Genomic DNA, 18243 nt, shown 5'->3' with positions numbered 1-18243 from the left:
TTCACTTCCTCTACTTTAGTAATAGGTTGTTTAATTTTTGTCCCAGATGACTAGTAGAAATGATCAGTATGGAAAAGGATACAGAAAGACTATCTTTCCTGAAACATCGCAAGAATGAGAATTGTCTGGGACAAGGAAATGGAAGGAAGCCTTTTTTGGAATCTAGGCAAGCTGGGAAGAACCCTAATGAGACGTGGGTTTCTTCATGTGCATAATGGGAGAGTTGGAGTTGTGGGCATCTGAAATCTCTTCCAGCTCTAGGTCTGAAATCCTATCATGCTGTGACATTTCCAAGTCTGTTTCCCTATCTGTAAAATGGGGGTGCTCCCAATACTACCTACTTCATTGAGTGGCTATGAAATAAATCACTATGTAAAGTGCTTTAAATATTTTAAATCATTATAAAATCCATTATAATTATCCCCATTTTGAAGATGAGAAAACAACCTCAGAGATGCTGAGTAACTTGCCTAGGGTCACACAGAACCATTAGATTCTAAGTTCTTTGAGGGCAAGGACTGTCTTTTGCCTCTTTTTGTATCCTCAGCCCTTAGCACTGTGCCTGGCACATAGTAGGCACTCTCTGATTGTTTATTGTTTGAACTATCCCTCAAACCCACGTCTTTTGACTTGAATACCATATGTTGTTTGTTTTTCCAAAAGAACAAAGCTCACTGTAATACACAACCACCCTAAAATTCTTTTTAACCACTATTTTCAATTGCCTCCCCAATCAAATCTTCGACTAGAATGAGTTTCAAAGATGGTGTAGAGTTTTGTTTTTTAATTCAGAAGTGCATTTAACTAAATGACCTCTGATGTCCCTTCTTGTCCAGTGATTTCCTCCTGCCTTGTCTCTTGATATGGAGTGGGGTGCTATAATGATCAGGAACATATATTGAAAAGTGAGAAATAGTGAGAAGTGGTCTCTATTAGTGGTGTCAAACACAAATAGAAATGGGGGCTACTAAATCATACATAAGGATCTCTGCACAGGCTGCATATTCGCTTACTTTTAAAATATAATGTTATGTATGTTTTATTGCATTTTTATTTATTTTGTTAAATATCTGCCAATTATATTTTAATCGGCTTTGGGCTCCACTCAGATGCAGTTGGCCTGTGAGTTTGACACCTCTGATTCACAAACTGGAAAATCAGTATCTTTTTCATCCTCAGCTCCTCTAGGAGGTGGAAATTTCACAAACTATGATAACAAGAAGGAAGATGCTATAATAGCAATGTAAATCACCACATAGCTTAGTATAGGACCTAAATTTTATAGGTATGCTCTCATCTAGTGTTCCATCTCTTAGATGTCAATTTCAAATAATTCGCAGAAAATACCTCCTGGGTCTCATTTCCCTTCTCTGCTAAATGTGGAGATTGAATTAACTATCACTAGCATTCCATGCTGCTATAGTTCTACCTTCTCATAGTCTTACCCAGTTTTTCTCTCCTAGAATCCTTCAACGTCCATGTTCGCTAATCAGGAACAAATAATTTTCATGAAAACACTATTTTGGTGAATAAAAGCTACAGAAAGCATGTCCTTCTGACTGATGCCTTGTTTAAAGCTTGCACCGGCCTCCCTTCATGCTTGATGAAGCTTCTGTGTTTCTCTAGCTATATACATTGATTCAACAAGTATTTGTAAAAATACACATTATGGATAAGACATTATGTTAGGTACTATTTGGGTAGACTGCTGCAAAGGTTTAATAAGCCTTGATTTCTCCACCCCTTCTAGGAGCTTACCCTGTACATTACTACCACAACAGAATGTGGCTCCCTTCCCCTTTTATAGTCTAAATATTATACATCAATCTGGGTACCTTTGATGTATTTTGTTTACATTGTTTGTACCTTAGCATTGCCTTTTTTAGCTGGGTATTGTAGTGTACGCCTGTAATCTCAGCTACCAAAATGGTTGAGGCTGATGGATCTCTTGAATTTTGAAGTTCTGAATGGCAGTGGACTAAACTGATTAGGTGTCCATTCTAAGTTCAACATCAATATGGGTGAGCTACCAGGAGTGAGGGGGCCATAGGTTGCCTAAGGAGGGGCAAACAGGCCCAGGTTGGAAATACAGGATGTCAAAGTTCCGTTTCCAATTGATCAGTAGTGGGATTGGGCTCCTGAATAGCGCCTGAATTTTCAGGCTGGGTAAAATAGAGAGATTTAGTCACACAAAAATTTTCTTTAAAAATTATCTTTTAAATTTTATTACCTTTTCCTTCTTGGGTTGTATCGGTGTTCATGTATTTCTAGAGCTGGATGTGAGCTAGCGATCATTTAGTCTAACCTGCCACCCCCATGTAAGAATTCCCTCCTCAGCATCACTGACAGGTAGACATCTAGTTTCTGCTTGAACAGCTGAAGTGACAGGGAGCTCACTGCTTCATAAGATAGTCAGTTCCATTGTTGTACAACTCTAATTGTTAGAAAAATCTTCTTTATATTGAGTTAAATTTGCTTCTTTATAACTTCATTCATTCAGCATTTTTTAATTTAAATTTTTATAGATAGCTTTTATTTTTACATCAGTTTCATTTTCCAAATGTGTCCTCTATCTTCTCCTACCCCATGAGTCATTACTTGTAACTGAGACTTTAAAAGGAAAAAAAAAGGGGATAAAGCAGTTAATTAAAACTAATCAGCATTGTCAACTGAGTATGACAACACATGCAGTGTTCCATGCCTAAAGTCCCCCTACCTTTGCAAAGGAGAGCAGGAGGTATATTTCTTCATCTCTGCTTCAGGACCAAGCTTGGTAATTATAATTACACAGTATTCACTTGCAAGTTTTTTTTTTTGTTGTTGTTTCCATATACATTGGTATAGTAATTGTCATATGCATATAGTAATTATGCTTATGATAGCATATGCATACTATCAACTAGAATTTTATTAAGTACCTGCTATATGTGTGTCAAGCACAGTGCTAGATACTGGGAATAAAAAAAAAGACCCTAGTCCCTGCCCTTAAGGAGCTTACATTCTTATGGAGTGGGTTGATGTAGAAATTAAGACAATATGAATACAGATAAACTAACAATCTATCAATTGTTTTGGTCTTTAAAAAATATTTTATTACTTTGACTGTTTCATTGTTAATTCTATTTTTTCACCTTTAATCTTACTAATTTCCTCTTTCATGCAGGTTGGTGTTTGTTGATTTGTTGATTCTCTTGTTTTTAACCACATATTCAGCTGATTAATTCTTTCTTTTTGTCAATATAAGCATTTAGGGACATAAATTTGATTTTGGGGATTGGTTTACCTATATCCCATATATTTTTATATTTTATATTACTATTTTCATTTTTAAAAAATATTTTTTTCTATAATTTGGCCTTTGACCCTTGCATTATTTAGCAGGTCATTGTTTAGCCTCCATTTAGGGCTATATCTTTTGGCCAAATATAGGCAATTGATTATAATTTTATAGTGTTATAGTCTATTAAAAGAATACCTAAGATTTCTGTCTTTCTGTATTTATTCATAAGTTCTTTATGTGCTAGATCATTTTCAACTTTTGTAAAACTACAATGCAATTTTTAAAAAGAAATACATTCTTTACCAAACTCACCTTATGTCCATCAAATAGTTTTTTTCAATACTCTTTTTAAGTCTGTCACTTCTGTCTTATTTTTGATTTTTCATATCCCATTAATGGAGTATTGAAGTTTCCTACTTTTATTACCTTATTATTTTGCTATACGCATTTTGATCCTCTTCCTTTAAAGATTTGGTTGCTTTGATGTTTGGTGCATGTGTATTTAATAGTGATAGTGTTTGATTGTCTATGGAACCTTTAGGCATCATATTTCTGCTTGTCAGTCAATAAAGATTTAAGTGCCTAGTATGTGCCAGGCACTGAGCAAAGCGCTGGGGATACAAAGAAAGGCAAAAGACAGTCTCTGACACAATCTAGTGGGGGAGACGTGTAGACATCTATGTACAAATAAGCCATATACAGTATCAATGGATAGTAATCAACAGAAGGAAGGCAATAGAATTAAGAAGGATTTATACAGGCTTCCTGAAGAAGGTGGGATTTTAGCTGGAACTTGAAGGAGGCTAAGAAAGCCAGGAGGTACAGTGGAGGAAAGAAGAGCATTCCAAGCATGGGAGATAGCCCAGGGAAATCTCCAGAGTTGGGAGGAGTTCCTTGCTGGAGGCCAGTGTCATTGGATCACAGAATATTTGCAGGTGGGGGGTGTAAGATGTAAGAAGACTAGAAAGGCAGGGGGGACCAAGTTATGAACAGATGAGGGACTTTGACTGCTCTTCATTTGTTGCAAAGTTCTCTTTTCCTTAAGCCATTGCTGAACCTAACAAATTCCTCTGGCTATGAGTGATATTTTATTGTTTGTGTTTTTCACTGCCTCCTGGAAAAAGTGATAAGAGAACTGACCAAATATATCAATGCTAATAATCTTACAATGGGAACCACTTCACTAGTATCAAGTGCAACAGTTAATGGCAATAAATTAAATTCCACCCAACTGGTAGAGGGAGGTTTAATTGTTTAGCCATTTCTTGCCTATTTTTTTTTTGTTTGCTTGTATTTTATTCTGGAGGCAATAGGAAGCCACTGGAGCTTATTGAGTAGGAGGCATGACATGTATACTTTAGAAAATTCACTTAGACAGCTGAAGATGGATTGGAGTGGGGAAAGACTTATGGCATGCAGACCCAGCAGCAGGCTACTGCAATAGTCTAGAGGTAAGGCGATGAGGGCCTGCACCAGAGTGATGCCATGTTAGAGGGGAGAAAGGGGCATATATAAGAGGTGTTATAAAGGTAAAATCCACAGTCCTTGGCAACACATTGAATACAGGGGGTAAAAGAGAGTAAGGAGTTGAGGATGACAGGTTGGAAGTCTGGGCAACTAGAAGGATGGTAGTACAGTCAACAGTAATAAGTATATTTGGAAAGGAAAGGGATGTTGGGGGTTGGGGGGGAACAGATAATGAGATCAGTTTTGGACATGTTGAGTTTAAGATGTCTACAGGACATCCATTATAGGATATCTAATGGGTGGCTGGAGATTTGAGCCTGGAGGTCAGCAGAGAGGTTAGGGCTGGATAAGTAGACTTGAGAATCATTAGCTTAAAGATGACAATTGAATACATGGGAGCAGAAGAGATCACCAAGTAAAATAGTATAGAGGGAGAATAGAAGAGGGCCCCGCACAAAACCCTGGAGGCATACCCTAGGACTGGACTTGACCTAGATGAAGATCTGGCAAAGACAGGAGTAGCCAGTTAGGTGGCAGGAGAACCAAGAGAGAGTGGTGTCATGAAACTCTAGAAAGAGAGAAGAGAATGTTAAGGAGGAGAGAGTGATCCACAGTGTCAAAAGCTGCAGAGGACCAGGAAAATGTGAATTGAGAAAAGACCATTAGATTTGGCAGTTAAGAAATCATTTGTGTCTCCTGATGCTTCTACTTTGAATTCAACACTTTCTAAGAGGCAGCACAAGATTTGGAGTCAAAGGACTTAATTTCGAATCCCGTTTCTGCCACTTCTTGTATGACTTTAGGCAAATCTGTTTTCTGTTTTCTCGACAGTAAAATGAGTAGGCTGGACAATATCGCCTCTAAGGTCCCTTCTAGGTCTAAATTTTATTATACATGAAGTAAAAGCAAATAAAAACTAAGTAAATACAAAGTAATTTCTGGCTGAATGGCACTAGCCGATATAGGCCCCGTTGTAGGATGAGGCACTTGAATTAAGTGAAGGAAGGTAGGGAGTCTTAAGTGAAGCTGAGGAGGGAGTGCATTTCAGGCATGGTAGATGGCCTGTGCAAAAGCAGGAAGTCAGGAGATCATGGAATCATAGATGTAGAAGAGGTCTCAGAGGCCAGCTGGCCCAACCATGGTAGAATGTGGTTCAGGGAAAGGCAATTAGGCCATTGAAGATTAGTAATGTGCAATATGCCTGGAAAGATAGGCTGGAGCCAGATTGTGAAGGGCTTTACACACCCAACAGAGAAGTTTTAATTTTTACCCTAAAGGCGTTTGGAAGCCACCAAAGCTTATTGAGCACAAAGTAACATTAGCAGACCTATTGTTTAGAAATCGTAATTTTAGGAGCATCTAGATGGTACAGTGGATAGAGCATCAGCCCTGGAGTCAGGAGGATTTGAGTTCAAATACTAGTTGTGTGACCCTGGGCAAATCACTTAACCCTGATTGCCCCCCCCAAAATATCAACTGTATAGATTGGGGGAGGGCAGATGAAGGGGCAAGCAGAAATACTAGATGCAGGGAAACCAATTAAAAGATTGTTACAATAGTGATGAGGGCCTGAACCAGGGTGGTAGCCATGAAGGGGATAGTAAGTACTATAGAGATAGAATCAACAAGACTTAGCCACTGATTGGATAGGGGTCTGTGTGAAGAGTCAGGGATGACTGCAAGGTTGAAAATCCGGGTGACTAGAAGGATCATGCAATTGTGGTACAGTGTAGACAAAATGAGAAAATTGAGGAAGAAAAGAAGGTTTGGTGGGGGGGAGGGAGATAATGAGTTCTATTTTGGACATGTTGAATTTAAGAGATCCAAAGGATATCCAGTCAAAAACATCCTATGGAAAGTTAGTGATAGAGAATGGAAACTCAGGTGAGATAATTCTCTGCCCTTGTCTTGCCCTCGAAAGGTGCACAAAGAAGTCTTCTCAGCCTTCCACATGACAATGCTCCAGAATGTTAGAGACAGCTAGCATGTCTTCACCAAGTTCAACATCCCCAGTTTCCTCAACTATTTCTCACATCATATTGTTTCCAGATCCTTCACCATCCTGGTTTCCTTCTCTGGATGAGCTCTAGTTTGTCACCTTCCCTCTTTAAGATATACCCGGGGCTAAAAACAGTACACCCAATGTGATCTGAGCAGCTCAAGGTGGTGGTTCAACTCTTATCCGTACAGCCTGAGCTTTTTTTTTTTTAATTTACTTATTTTTAGCCTTAGCTTTTTTTGTCAGTCACTTCACTCATTGACTCATATCAAGTTTGTCCTTCTCTGAAACCAGACTCTGGATCTTCATATGAATTGCTATCAAGCATCATCTATGACCCTTCTTTAATATTTTACCGTATGTAATCTTTTTTAACCTGAATGAAGAACTATATATTTCTCCTTGTTAAAATTCTTTTTGTTGGTTCCAGCTCAGCCTTGTGATGTGTCAAGATCCTTTTGACTTCCGATTCTATTGAGCCCAAGCATGAGTCCACTTGCATTGCTATGACAGCCCCCAAAAAGCTAGTGCCATTGCCATCTTAGGCTACTTTAAGAGAGGTGTGGACCAGAAAAAATTTTTCTCTGGTCTGGTCTCAATTTCTTCAAGTGTAAAATGGGGGTAATGATAGCACCTGCCTCAAAGAATTGTTATAAGGGTCCAATGAGATAATTGTAAAGTGCTTGGCATAGTGCTTGGGACATAGGCACTATATAAATGTTAACTATAATAATAATAATTATCATTAATAATTATCATATTTGTATCATTATATTTAGACTAATAATTATCATATCAATAATTAATAAATAATTATCATTATTATTATTACCTACCTGGCAGGATTGTTGTGAAGATCAAATGCAATAAACTCTCAGCACAGTGCCTGGCACTTAGTACCACAGTAAATGCCATGTGACTATTAGCTAGTAGTAGTTGTTATAATAGTAGTAGTAGTAGTAGTAGTAATAGTAGCTCCAGTACCTAGCACAGGTTCTGGCACATAGTAACATAGTAAGTGCTATATGAATGTTAGCTATTATTATTATTATTATTATTTGTAGCTCCAGTGCCTAGCACAGAATCTGACACATAGCAGGTACTTGATTGTCAAAGGTCATTTTGGTAAGAAGTAACAATGTTGAAATTCAAACCCAAGCCTTCTGTTCCCAGATCTAGTCATTTTTTCCAATATCAGTTCTACTTAGCCCCAGAGGGCAGAAATAGGAACAAAGGGAGAGTCAGAAGAGAGGAGAAGTCCCAGAGGGAGAAATTTTGACTCAAAGTAAGGAAAACTTCCTCATGGTTAGAACTATTCAAAATGGAAAGGGCTGCTTTAACAGATAGTGAAGAGATGTTTTGGGATGAGTCAGCGGGGAGGACCCTGTTTAATTATGGGTTAGTTTAGGTGGCCACTGAGTTCCTTTCCAGCCCTAAGATTCTGTAACTCTGAATGATTGAATATGAAGTGACATGGGGCAGGGGAGATGAGAAAGGTAGTCCTCCAGCCTTGACTGTGCTCTGTTCTCCCTCAGATGTATCCCCAGTGGTATTGGGACTCATCGGGGCCACCGTGCTGGTGGTGTCTGTGTCTGTGACAGTCTTTGTCTGGACCTGCTGCCATCAACAGGCTGAGAAGAAGCACAAGACGCCTCCTTACAAGTTTATCCACATGCTCAAGGGCATCAGCATCTACCCGGAGACACTCAGCAACAAGAAAAAAATCATCCGTGTGAGGAGAGACAAAGGTGGCCCAGGGCGGGAAGGTGGAAGAGGGAATCTATTGGTGGATGCAGCTGAATCAGGTCTCCTAAGCCAAGAGAAGAGTCCTGGGGTGCTGAGCACTAGTCCTTGTATAGAGCAGCTCCCCATCAAGGTGGACTATGGGGATGAACTGAGCCCAGTTCAGAGCCTGACCCCTGGGGGAAGCAAAACAGCTTCCCCATCTTCCCCAGAAGAAGATGTTATGCTGGGGTCCCTTACTTTCTCAGTGGACTATAATTTCCCTAAAAAAGCCCTGGTAGTGACAATCCAAGAGGCCCACGGGCTGCCAGTGATGGATGACCAGACCCAGGGTTCCGATCCCTACATCAAAATGACCATCCTCCCAGACAAACGGCACCGTGTGAAGACAAGAGTGCTACGCAAAACACTGGACCCTGTGTTCGATGAGACCTTTACTTTCTATGGCATCCCCTACAGCCAGCTGCAGGATCTCGTGCTGCACTTTCTGGTCCTCAGTTTCGACCGATTCTCCCGGGATGATGTCATTGGTGAGGTCATGGTGCCACTGGCTGGGGTGGATCCCAGCACTGGCAAGGTTCAGCTGACCCGGGACATCATCAAGAGAAATATCCAGGTGACATGGGCAGCACGGGGCAGGGGAAAGGGCGATACCTCTGGGTGGGAGTGAGGAAGGGGTAAAGCTGCTGAAGAATGATAATGTTAATTCATATTTATGTGATGCTTTAAGGTTTATGAAAGTCTCCTCTCCTGTAAAGTAGAAGTAGGTACCATAAGATTTATTATAGCTATTTTACAGATGATAAAACCAAGGTAAACCAATTAAAGGACTAGACCAAAGGCACACAGCTAATATGGATCGGGAGGGGAGCTTAAATCCAGGTTCTCTGAGTCCACACATCTAGTACTCATTGTCCTTCCAGTGTCATTGGGGGGAGGGGAAAAATGAGGAAAGGAATAAGCATTTATTAAGCACCTGCTTTGTCTGTGCTAATAAATATGATCTCAGTTCATCCTTACGACAACGTGAGAGTGGAGGAAAGACAAAGATAGTGGTGGTGCTGTATAAGACATCCCTAGTGGTTGAGTGGGCATTTGATTAGAGCCTCTGACATAACCTAGGAAGGAGCAGTTATGATAATAAGCCAAGCTTCTGAAATTCTGCTCATTTGTACCATGTTGAGAGTACGCTGCTGTGTCATAGAGAGAGCATTGAATTTGAAGTTGTAATACCTGTATTTGAGGACTGGGTTCACCACCTACTTCTGTGACCTTGGGCAAGCTCAGTTTCCCCATCTGTAAAATGGAGAGACTACTTACATTATCTACCTCATCAAGTTGTTATGAGACTCAAATAAAGTAATGAATGCAGTCATTCTGTCAATAAGCGTTTAATGAGCATCTGCTTTGTGCCAGGCACAAAGGGATACAAAGAAAGGTATAAATCCCTGCCCTCAAGGAGCTCACAGTCTATGGGGGAGATAACATGCAAACAACTTTGTACAAACAAGATGCATACAGGGTAAATTGGAGATAATCAATAGAGGGAAGGCACTAACATGAAGCGGAATCAGGAAGGGCCTCCTCTAAGAGGTGGGATTTTAGCTGGTAATTGAAGAAAGTCAGAAAGGCAGGAGACAGAGCTAAGGAGGGAGAGATTTCCAGGCACTTTAACTGTAAGTCAATACATAAATGAGTTACTAATATTATTAATATTAGTACTGTAACTCATCTGTTTCCTATCCAGGGCTTGAAAAGTAAATATACACCACTGGTTTACCTTACATATGCTTCTGTTCTCCCTTCCTACTCTTCTTCCCTTGTATATATTTGAAATGGAAGGCTCTCATTCCCAAACCCATAGTTGAATATTCATAAACAGAGCCAGTTTTAAGGATAAAGGAGTAAATGACCATATTGTGGATACCCCTCTTCCTTAATTCAATTAAATTAAATTCAATAAGCACATATTTAATAAGCATTTTCTATGCTAAATGCTGGGAATAGAAAGACAAAAATGAAACAGCCTCTGTAAGCCCTGTAAGCTCCTTAAGGGCAGGTAGAGAGAGAGTAGACAAAATATACATATAAGTAAATACAAAATCATATATAGATATAGATATGTATATGTATTGTATATATGTACATATTATAACATAAATACATATATATATATATATATATATATAACTTTGTTACTGTTGAGTCATTTCAGTCATGTCCAACTCTCCATGACCCCATTTGGGATTTTCTTGGCAAAACTACTGAAGTGGTTTGCCATTTCCTTCTCCAGCTCATTTTTACAGATGAGAAAACTGAGGCAAACAGGGTTGAGTGACTTGCCCAGAATCACACAGCTAGTAAGTGTCTGAGGCTGGATTTGAACTCAGGTCTTCCTGACTTCAGGCCCAGTGCTCCATCCACTGCCCATTATATATCTATATCTATATCTATATCTATATATATGTTATATATAATATTATTATATTATAGATACATATATAAATATATACATATACATACACATAGACACATATATGTGTGTGTATAAAATACAGAGTCATGTCAGGGATGAGGAAGGACTAAAAACTTGGGAAATTAGGAAATAGTTTTTCCACTATCCATCCCCCAACTCTACCCTGAAATCCCCTCCATTTTACCATAGCACATCATAGCTGGAAGAGACCTTAAAATTACCTGGTGCCTTCTTCTACTTATGAAGACAATGATATCCAGAAAAATAAAGTGACCTTGCTGAAGGGCATTCAGTGGTAGTTCAGGAAGTAATATATAGCTCTCCTGGCTCTCAATTCCAGCCTTAGAGTTTCATTCCTTTAACCTAACAGGGAGTGGTGAGTGCCCCCATCACTAGAGGATTTCAAGCAGAGGAATTTATTGGTGCTTTTGCAGATTAGATTCATCCATTGGGTTAAGGTTAGATTAGATAACCCCTGAGGTCCCTTTCAGTTGTAGTTCTGGGATTAAGGCTTTGATTCCTGCTGCCATGTCCTCCCAGGAGAAGAAATACTTTGATCTGTTCTTAGACATGCGTACTTTTGTATGTGTTAAGCCTTTCTCGAAAACGTGTCTTTTATTAGAGGGGATCTGGTGAGGGTGTTTGTTGTTCAGTTGTTTCAGTCGTGTTCAATTCTCCATGACCCCATCTGGGGTTTTCTTGGCAAAGATACTGGAGTGGTTTGCCATTTCCTTCTCCAGCTCGTTTTACAGATGAAGAAACCGAGGTAAACAGGGTTAAGTGACTTGCCCAGGATCTTACAGCTAGTAAGTATCTGAGACTGAATTTGAACTCAGGTCTTCCCGCTTCCAGATCCAACACCCTAAACACTTGACCCCCTGACTGGTTAATAAATATTTATTAAGCACTTACTGCGTGTAGAGAGCTCTGTGCCAGAAGCCTAGGGAAATTAAAAAGTTTCTGTAAAACATAGTCCTGAGGGGCAGCTAGGTGGTGCAGTGGAGAGAGTGCTAAGCTAGTGGAATCAGGAAGACTCATCTTCATGAGTTCAAATCTGGCCTCAGACACTAGCTGTGTCACCCTGGGCAAGTCACTTAACTCCAATTGCCTTTAAAAAAGAAAAAAGAAAAAAGAAAAGAAAACATGGTCCTAGCCCTACTGGAACTCAGTCTGGTAGAGGGATAAAATACCATTCCAGATTGCTGTAATCCACAACATCCCATGAGAATGGCCTTCAAGAGCTACAAAACAAAATGCTATGTGAGGTCTGAGTGGGTGACAGTGGTTGGTACTGTTGGAGGATCAAGGAAGACGTCCTAGAGGAGGTGGCATTTGATTGGGCCTTGAAGAATACTTGTTCAATTGAACAGGTAAAAAGAGGTCATTCCAGGCTTAAGGAGCAGTGTAAATATAGGCTTAGAGAATATGTGTGGAGTTGTGGGGAAAGAGATTATTCAGTCTCCCTTCCACCCCACCCCCACTACACCCCCAAGCATCGACCTTCTCCTGGCAGAGCCTCCCTCTGCCGTGGTGGCTGCAGCCCTTCCAGTTTGCCTTCAAGTCTGGCCAGGCTCCTGCCCTTCTCCTGAGCCTTTGACTGGCCGTGTTCCCTCTCCTCCCCCACATTAGTCAGTCCCACTTCCCCAGTCCTTTCCATAGGATTGGGGAACATCCATAGCCCTGGGTGATCAGCCAAATTCCTACTGACTACAGCCAGGGCATCACCAGCCTTTTGGACCCCTCTTATGGTGATGGTGGTGGTGGTGGTGTTGGAGGGAGAAGGAAGACGGACCCTTCCCCACAAAAGCTACAGCTGAACAACAGACTGGGCCTGGACTCAATGGAGAGAAGGGAGGGGGGAGATGGGGGATAGATTTGGTCTGGGAACATAGTAGCCCCAAATCCAGGGCACTAGGCAGAGAACTCAGTCAATGACATTTGCTAAATAACCAGGGGCTCTTGGCATGAGCTGTGTTTCTTTCCACTTTATTAATTCCCTTCAGAAGGAATAAGCTGGGACTGGGAGACAGAGCCGCCCCCCACCCCCAGTCCCCTCCAGAAGGCCCCAGAGCAAGACAATACAAGAGTTTGTACAAAGAAATCCCAGACTACCAGGGCTCCAGAGGTGTCATCTAATCCAAACCCCTCCTTCCAATGAGGCAGCCAGCCATTAATTCATTAAACATTTATTAAGTACCCACTAGGCTTCTGACGGGAAGGGAGAAGGGGACGTGCTCCCTGCCCTCTTGGAACTTATAGACCAATGAGAATGGAGACATAAGACACAAAAACATAACTACAGTACAATATTATTACCCAACAAGAACATTAGAGAAGCACAGTGTTGGGTGAGGTCTGAAGGGGAGGAGCATTACCTGTAGGGGAAATCAGGGAAGGCTCTCTTGAGGAGGCAGTATAAAGGAAAGACAGGAAGATACAGAGGTAAGAAATTGCAGGTCACGTTTAGGGATCGCCTTAGACATCATAAAGTCCGACTTGTGTGCCCTTAGATTCTGCTCATCTGAGAATTAGCTAATCTAATGTTATTAATAAAGGGATTAAGGCCTGAAAAAATGAATTTAGGGAGATAGAGGCAGAGGGATAGAAGAGTGCAGTTTGGCTAGAGGATATCATATACATTGGAGAGGAATACAAGATAAGGCTAGAGAGAGCTGATGAAGCCAGATTGTTTCTAGAGGAGACAATGTAATGTGGTAGCTCAGTGGATAAAACGCCAGGCCTGGAGTCAGGAAGACCTGAGTTCAAATTTGACTTCAGACACGTACTAGTTGTGTGACCCTGGGTAAGTCACTTAACCCTGTGTTCCTCAGTTTCCTCATCTGTAAACTGAGCCGGAGAAGGAAATGGCAAACCACTTTAGTATCTTCGCCAAGAAAACCCCAAAGGAGGTCATGAAGAGTCAGACACTACTGCAAAACTCCTGAACGAGATCTGATGACACCAGACTGATTCTAAGAGAAACAATGGGACATAGTAGAAAGAGCACAGTATCTGAAGTCAGAGTTCTAGTTTGCCTGCTGTGCAATCTGGGTAGATCACTTATCCTCTCTGAGCCTTTTTCCTTATCTATTCCTTAAGAATCTGGGATTCTTAATCTTTTTTGTGTAATGGCCCCACCTTTGTAGTCTGATGAAAAGGCCCAGGGATCCCTTCCCAGAATGTTTTTGAATTCACAAAACAAAATACATAGAAATACAAAGGAAACTATACAGTTATTAAAATATTTTTTAAAACAAGTCCACAGACCCCAGGTTAAGAACTCCTTGGTAGATGATCTCTCTAAGGTCCCTACTCCTTTTCACCATCCCCTAGTTCACCCAATGTGGTATCTCTCTGAGAGCTGATACATTATTTTTCTAAAAGTCTAATCCTGATCCCATCTCCTGTAGCTAAAAAAACAGCCCTGTTGAATCTCCCTTCTCAGGACAGAATCCCTGAAGGGCTATCTCCTGTTTGGTTTTATTACATGCTTATTCCTTGTTTTAGTTCCTCCAGTGGTCCTTAGCAAGATTTTTGTGCATGCTCCTTATGTCCTCAAGCTTTTCCCCACTGAACAGGGAAACAAACACTTTCTTTCCTCTGGCTGGGCTGCAAGGCGGCCCTAGTGGAAAGAACCTGGCAAGGTCTGTTTGGTTTTTTAGTTCCATTCCATTGTGTGACCTTAAGCAAATCATTTATCCCTTCTGGATCTCAGGCTGTCTAGGAAGGCTGCCTTACACATAGTAGTTGTTTAATCAATACTTGAATTAACCCTGCTGAGAAGGTAAATTAGAGTACAAATGGAATTAGCCACTGGGCAGAGGTTAAGGTGATCAAATTCAATTCAAGCATTGATTAAGCACCTACTATGTGTAAGATCCAGTCTAAAAGGCTTTGGATTAAAAAAAAAAAAAGAAGAAGGAAAGTGGTCCCTGCCTTTGAGGAATTTACATTCTACTAGAAAATTTACACCATTTGCACAAATAAGTATAATCTGAGGAGAGACAAACTAACTAGAGGCATCATAACAAACCTCATAAGGAAGGTGTGCCCAAGATGAACCTTAAAAGGAAGTAAGGATTCTGAGAGGCAGAGATGAGGAAGGTGTGCTTTCCAAGCAAGGGAAACAGCTTTGCAAAGGCAGGAAGGCAGAGATGGAATGCTGGGTTTAGAAGCAGCAAGTATCACAGTTTGGCTGCATTACCGAGTTCATGAAAAATCAAGGGTTATCCTTATTACAGTCACTCTTGATTGTGTTTCCTAGTGGGTGGGGAGGGAGTATTGGAGGAATTAAGAATTCACTGTGGATGATTCATGATGGGAATCAGGCAAATGGGAGTAATCAAAGAGCAGTCTAGAAGATTATTACTGTTATTGTTGTTGTTATTATCATACAAATCCTTCTCTTCTTCAGGTCAGTGTATTCTCAGCTGTCACCTATGGGAAAATATAATCCTAGTGGCAATTAATACCTCTCAGAGGCTCTCTCTTTTGACCACATAATCCATCCTGACGGAGATCGACCATCAGCATCCACCTCCCTCATTTTAGAGATGAGGAAACGGAGTCCAAGAGACAGGCAGTGATTTATTCAAGGTCACAAAGATATAGGGACATGGAAACATGTCTCTTGACTACTGGTTCAGGGTTCTTTCCATTCTACCTCCAGAACTGGAGAAATGATTGTGGGAGGGAAGGGAGGGGAGGGATAAGAAAAAGAAAAAAGCAAGAAATGCCAGTCTTCTGGGGAACAATAATGAAATTTTAACTAGAAAATTGCTATAAAAGAAGGATGTGAATTGCCTGCTAATTATACGCATAGATGGACATGGCTCTCTGAAGCATTTGTTGCTGCTGAATTTGTCCCTTGGGACTACTGTTCCTAATTCTCTCTAGTCTTGAAGAGGGGAGGAGAGTTGGAGAAGAGAGGAGGCTGGGATCTCAGCCCTCTTCTAAAAATATCTCGCAACCTTACTAGAGCAGGGACAAAAGCTTCTCCCCCTTTTTCCTCCGCTTGAATGTCTCCCAGGGTCTTTGCTTTAATAGGCTGAAGGGCTGAGAAAAGCAGTTCCCTCTCAGCCCTGCTGAATAGCCCTTTCTTCTGAAAGACCCCATTCATTGATGCTGCTATTTGGCATGGGAATCAGGAGAAGGGGAGAAGGGTGTGAGAAGGGGGCTGGAGGATCAGAGAATAGCTTTGGGCCTGGGGCCTTCAATGCAAAATCCAATGGCATTCAGGTGGTAGTGTGGCAACAGATTTGGACATCCAGATGGGAAGGCTGTGAGGTGGGGCCTTGTGCCAATGCAGAGCCCAAAACAAACATGAAAGGAGTTGGGGCATTCAGCTTAAAAAAAGGATGTTTGATGAGCAGCGATGTAGAAGATGAATAAGATGAAGGCAAGGTGTAGGGGGTGGGGAAGTAATGTAAGGGCTGCAAAGTACAGAGGAAAAGAGGTTTGAAACCTGGCCCTAGCCTTTCCTGCCCCAAGCAGTGTGACCTTGGGCAAATCAGTTCAACTCAGGTTTCTCATCTGTAAAATGGAGGGGTTACACTAAATGATCCTGGGGGCTTCTTCCAGTTCTCTGTGATATGATGACCCCCTGAATAATATCACAAAAGAATATTGGATTCAGATGGAGATAGGAGAGCCCCTGGATTTTGTGTCTGAACATAAAGAAAGGAAACAGGTTTAAGTGGTAAGTGGGGGGACCTTCAGTGAGGCATCAAGATCCACTCCCTGATTGGTCACAAGATACTGCAGAAAGTGACCAAAAGGAACTAAAGAGGTCTTCAGCTATAGGAGACACTCCAGTACGTCTGAAATGATTTAGATTCATCTCTCTCTAATAGCAGGGAGAGAAACCAGATGAACTCTGAGGTCTCTATTAGCTTTTGGTATTGTAATAGGAGAGCAGTTCATCCCTATCTAATCTTTTTTTTTTTTTCTTGCCTAAAGTTAATTGAACCATGAAATACAGTGAATTGTATCATGAAGAATACTGGGTGTCCCAAAAATCTTAGTGTACATGGAAGCTGTCAAAGCTTAAGATGGCACTAAGACTTTTGATACACCCTATATAGGATCAAATATTTAATATATCTAGTTATTTTGTTTTCCAAAAAGTTAGGTTCAGATACTGGGTTTTAGCACAGACTAGTGATCAACCTATTCCATAGCATCCTAGAATTTAGAGCTGCAAAGAAACTTGTTCACTAGTTCAGTTTCCTGCATAGTATAGAAGTATCTGTAGCACATGGTTCTTAACTTGGGATCCATGGCTAGATTTCAGGGAGTCCATGAATGTGGATGGGAAAAATGATACGTTTATTTCAACAAAATCGCCTCATTTGTGGTCCAGCGTGTAACATTATTCTGAGAATCTGTCCATAGGCTTTGCCAGATTCTGCCAAAGTAGTGTATAACATTAAAAAAAGAAGTTTTATGAACCCCTGACTTACAGCCTCCATGAGAGATTGGTATGCACCCACTGCTGTCCTTCTGGTTAGGCACTCACTGCCTCCTTTGGAAAGAGCACTGGGCCTCAATCCACATCCCAACTCTGCTCCTAACTATTTATATGACCTTGGGCAACTGTCTTCATTTCTTACAGCTTCTGGAGGTCATTCCCCTAGTGTCCCCATCCTTAGTTTTATGTGATGGGTGTCTATTGATCCATTTTTAGGAATCCCTAAATCCTTCCAAGGCTCATCTCAGATGTAACCTCTCTAATCTTCCCCAATTATTAGTTCTTTCTGCCTCTACCCCACCCCCAAATCACTTGGTATTCAATTAACATTTCTTGTTATGTCCTTATCTGTGCATATATTGTATCACTCCCATAGAATGTAAGCTTCTTGAGACCTGGGACTATTTTCCCCTTTGCCTGCATCCCCAGTACCTAGCGTAGTGCCTTGCACTCATTAGATGTTTATTAAATGTTTGTTGAATGAATAACTTCTCTGGCCTTCCACATTCCTTGGACAGACTCCTTAAGGTAAAGTCCAAACCCTGTAGCCTGACACCCAATAATAATAGCCTATATATAATACACATATGTGCACACTTGTGTGTATATACTTGCATATATGTTCCTATACATGTATACAAGTATATGTATAGTATATGTATAATGGTGATATATGTGTGTGTATTATATATACCTACTTATATGTATATACACATATATACCCACTTGTGTTTGCACAGACTATTTGTGGTAGAACCTTCCAAGCTTGTATTGGTCTGATCAGCCACAGTTGAACATACTAAAATTTA

At 40.8% G+C, this 18243-nt stretch overlaps 1 protein-coding gene across 2 annotated transcripts in view; it reads left to right on the top strand.

The window, feature by feature from the left end:
- SYT11 (synaptotagmin 11) overlaps positions 1–18243 on the top strand; it is a 28084-nt gene that overhangs the window by 1979 nt on the left and 7862 nt on the right. For both annotated transcript variants that reach the window (XM_027871842.1, XM_027871841.1), the window contains exon 2: positions 8282–9105. In XM_027871842.1, the coding sequence (XP_027727643.1) occupies positions 8282–9105 (824 nt within the window). The remainder of the gene's footprint in view (positions 1–8281; positions 9106–18243) is intronic.

This window comes from Vombatus ursinus, unplaced genomic scaffold (assembly GCF_900497805.2).
Source record: "Vombatus ursinus unplaced genomic scaffold, bare-nosed wombat genome assembly UNPS02014798.1, whole genome shotgun sequence".
In the NCBI taxonomy this organism is placed as follows: domain Eukaryota; kingdom Metazoa; phylum Chordata; class Mammalia; order Diprotodontia; family Vombatidae; genus Vombatus; species Vombatus ursinus.
Note: the sequence above shows the minus strand (reverse complement) of the source record. Positions and strands in the feature narration are given on the sequence as shown.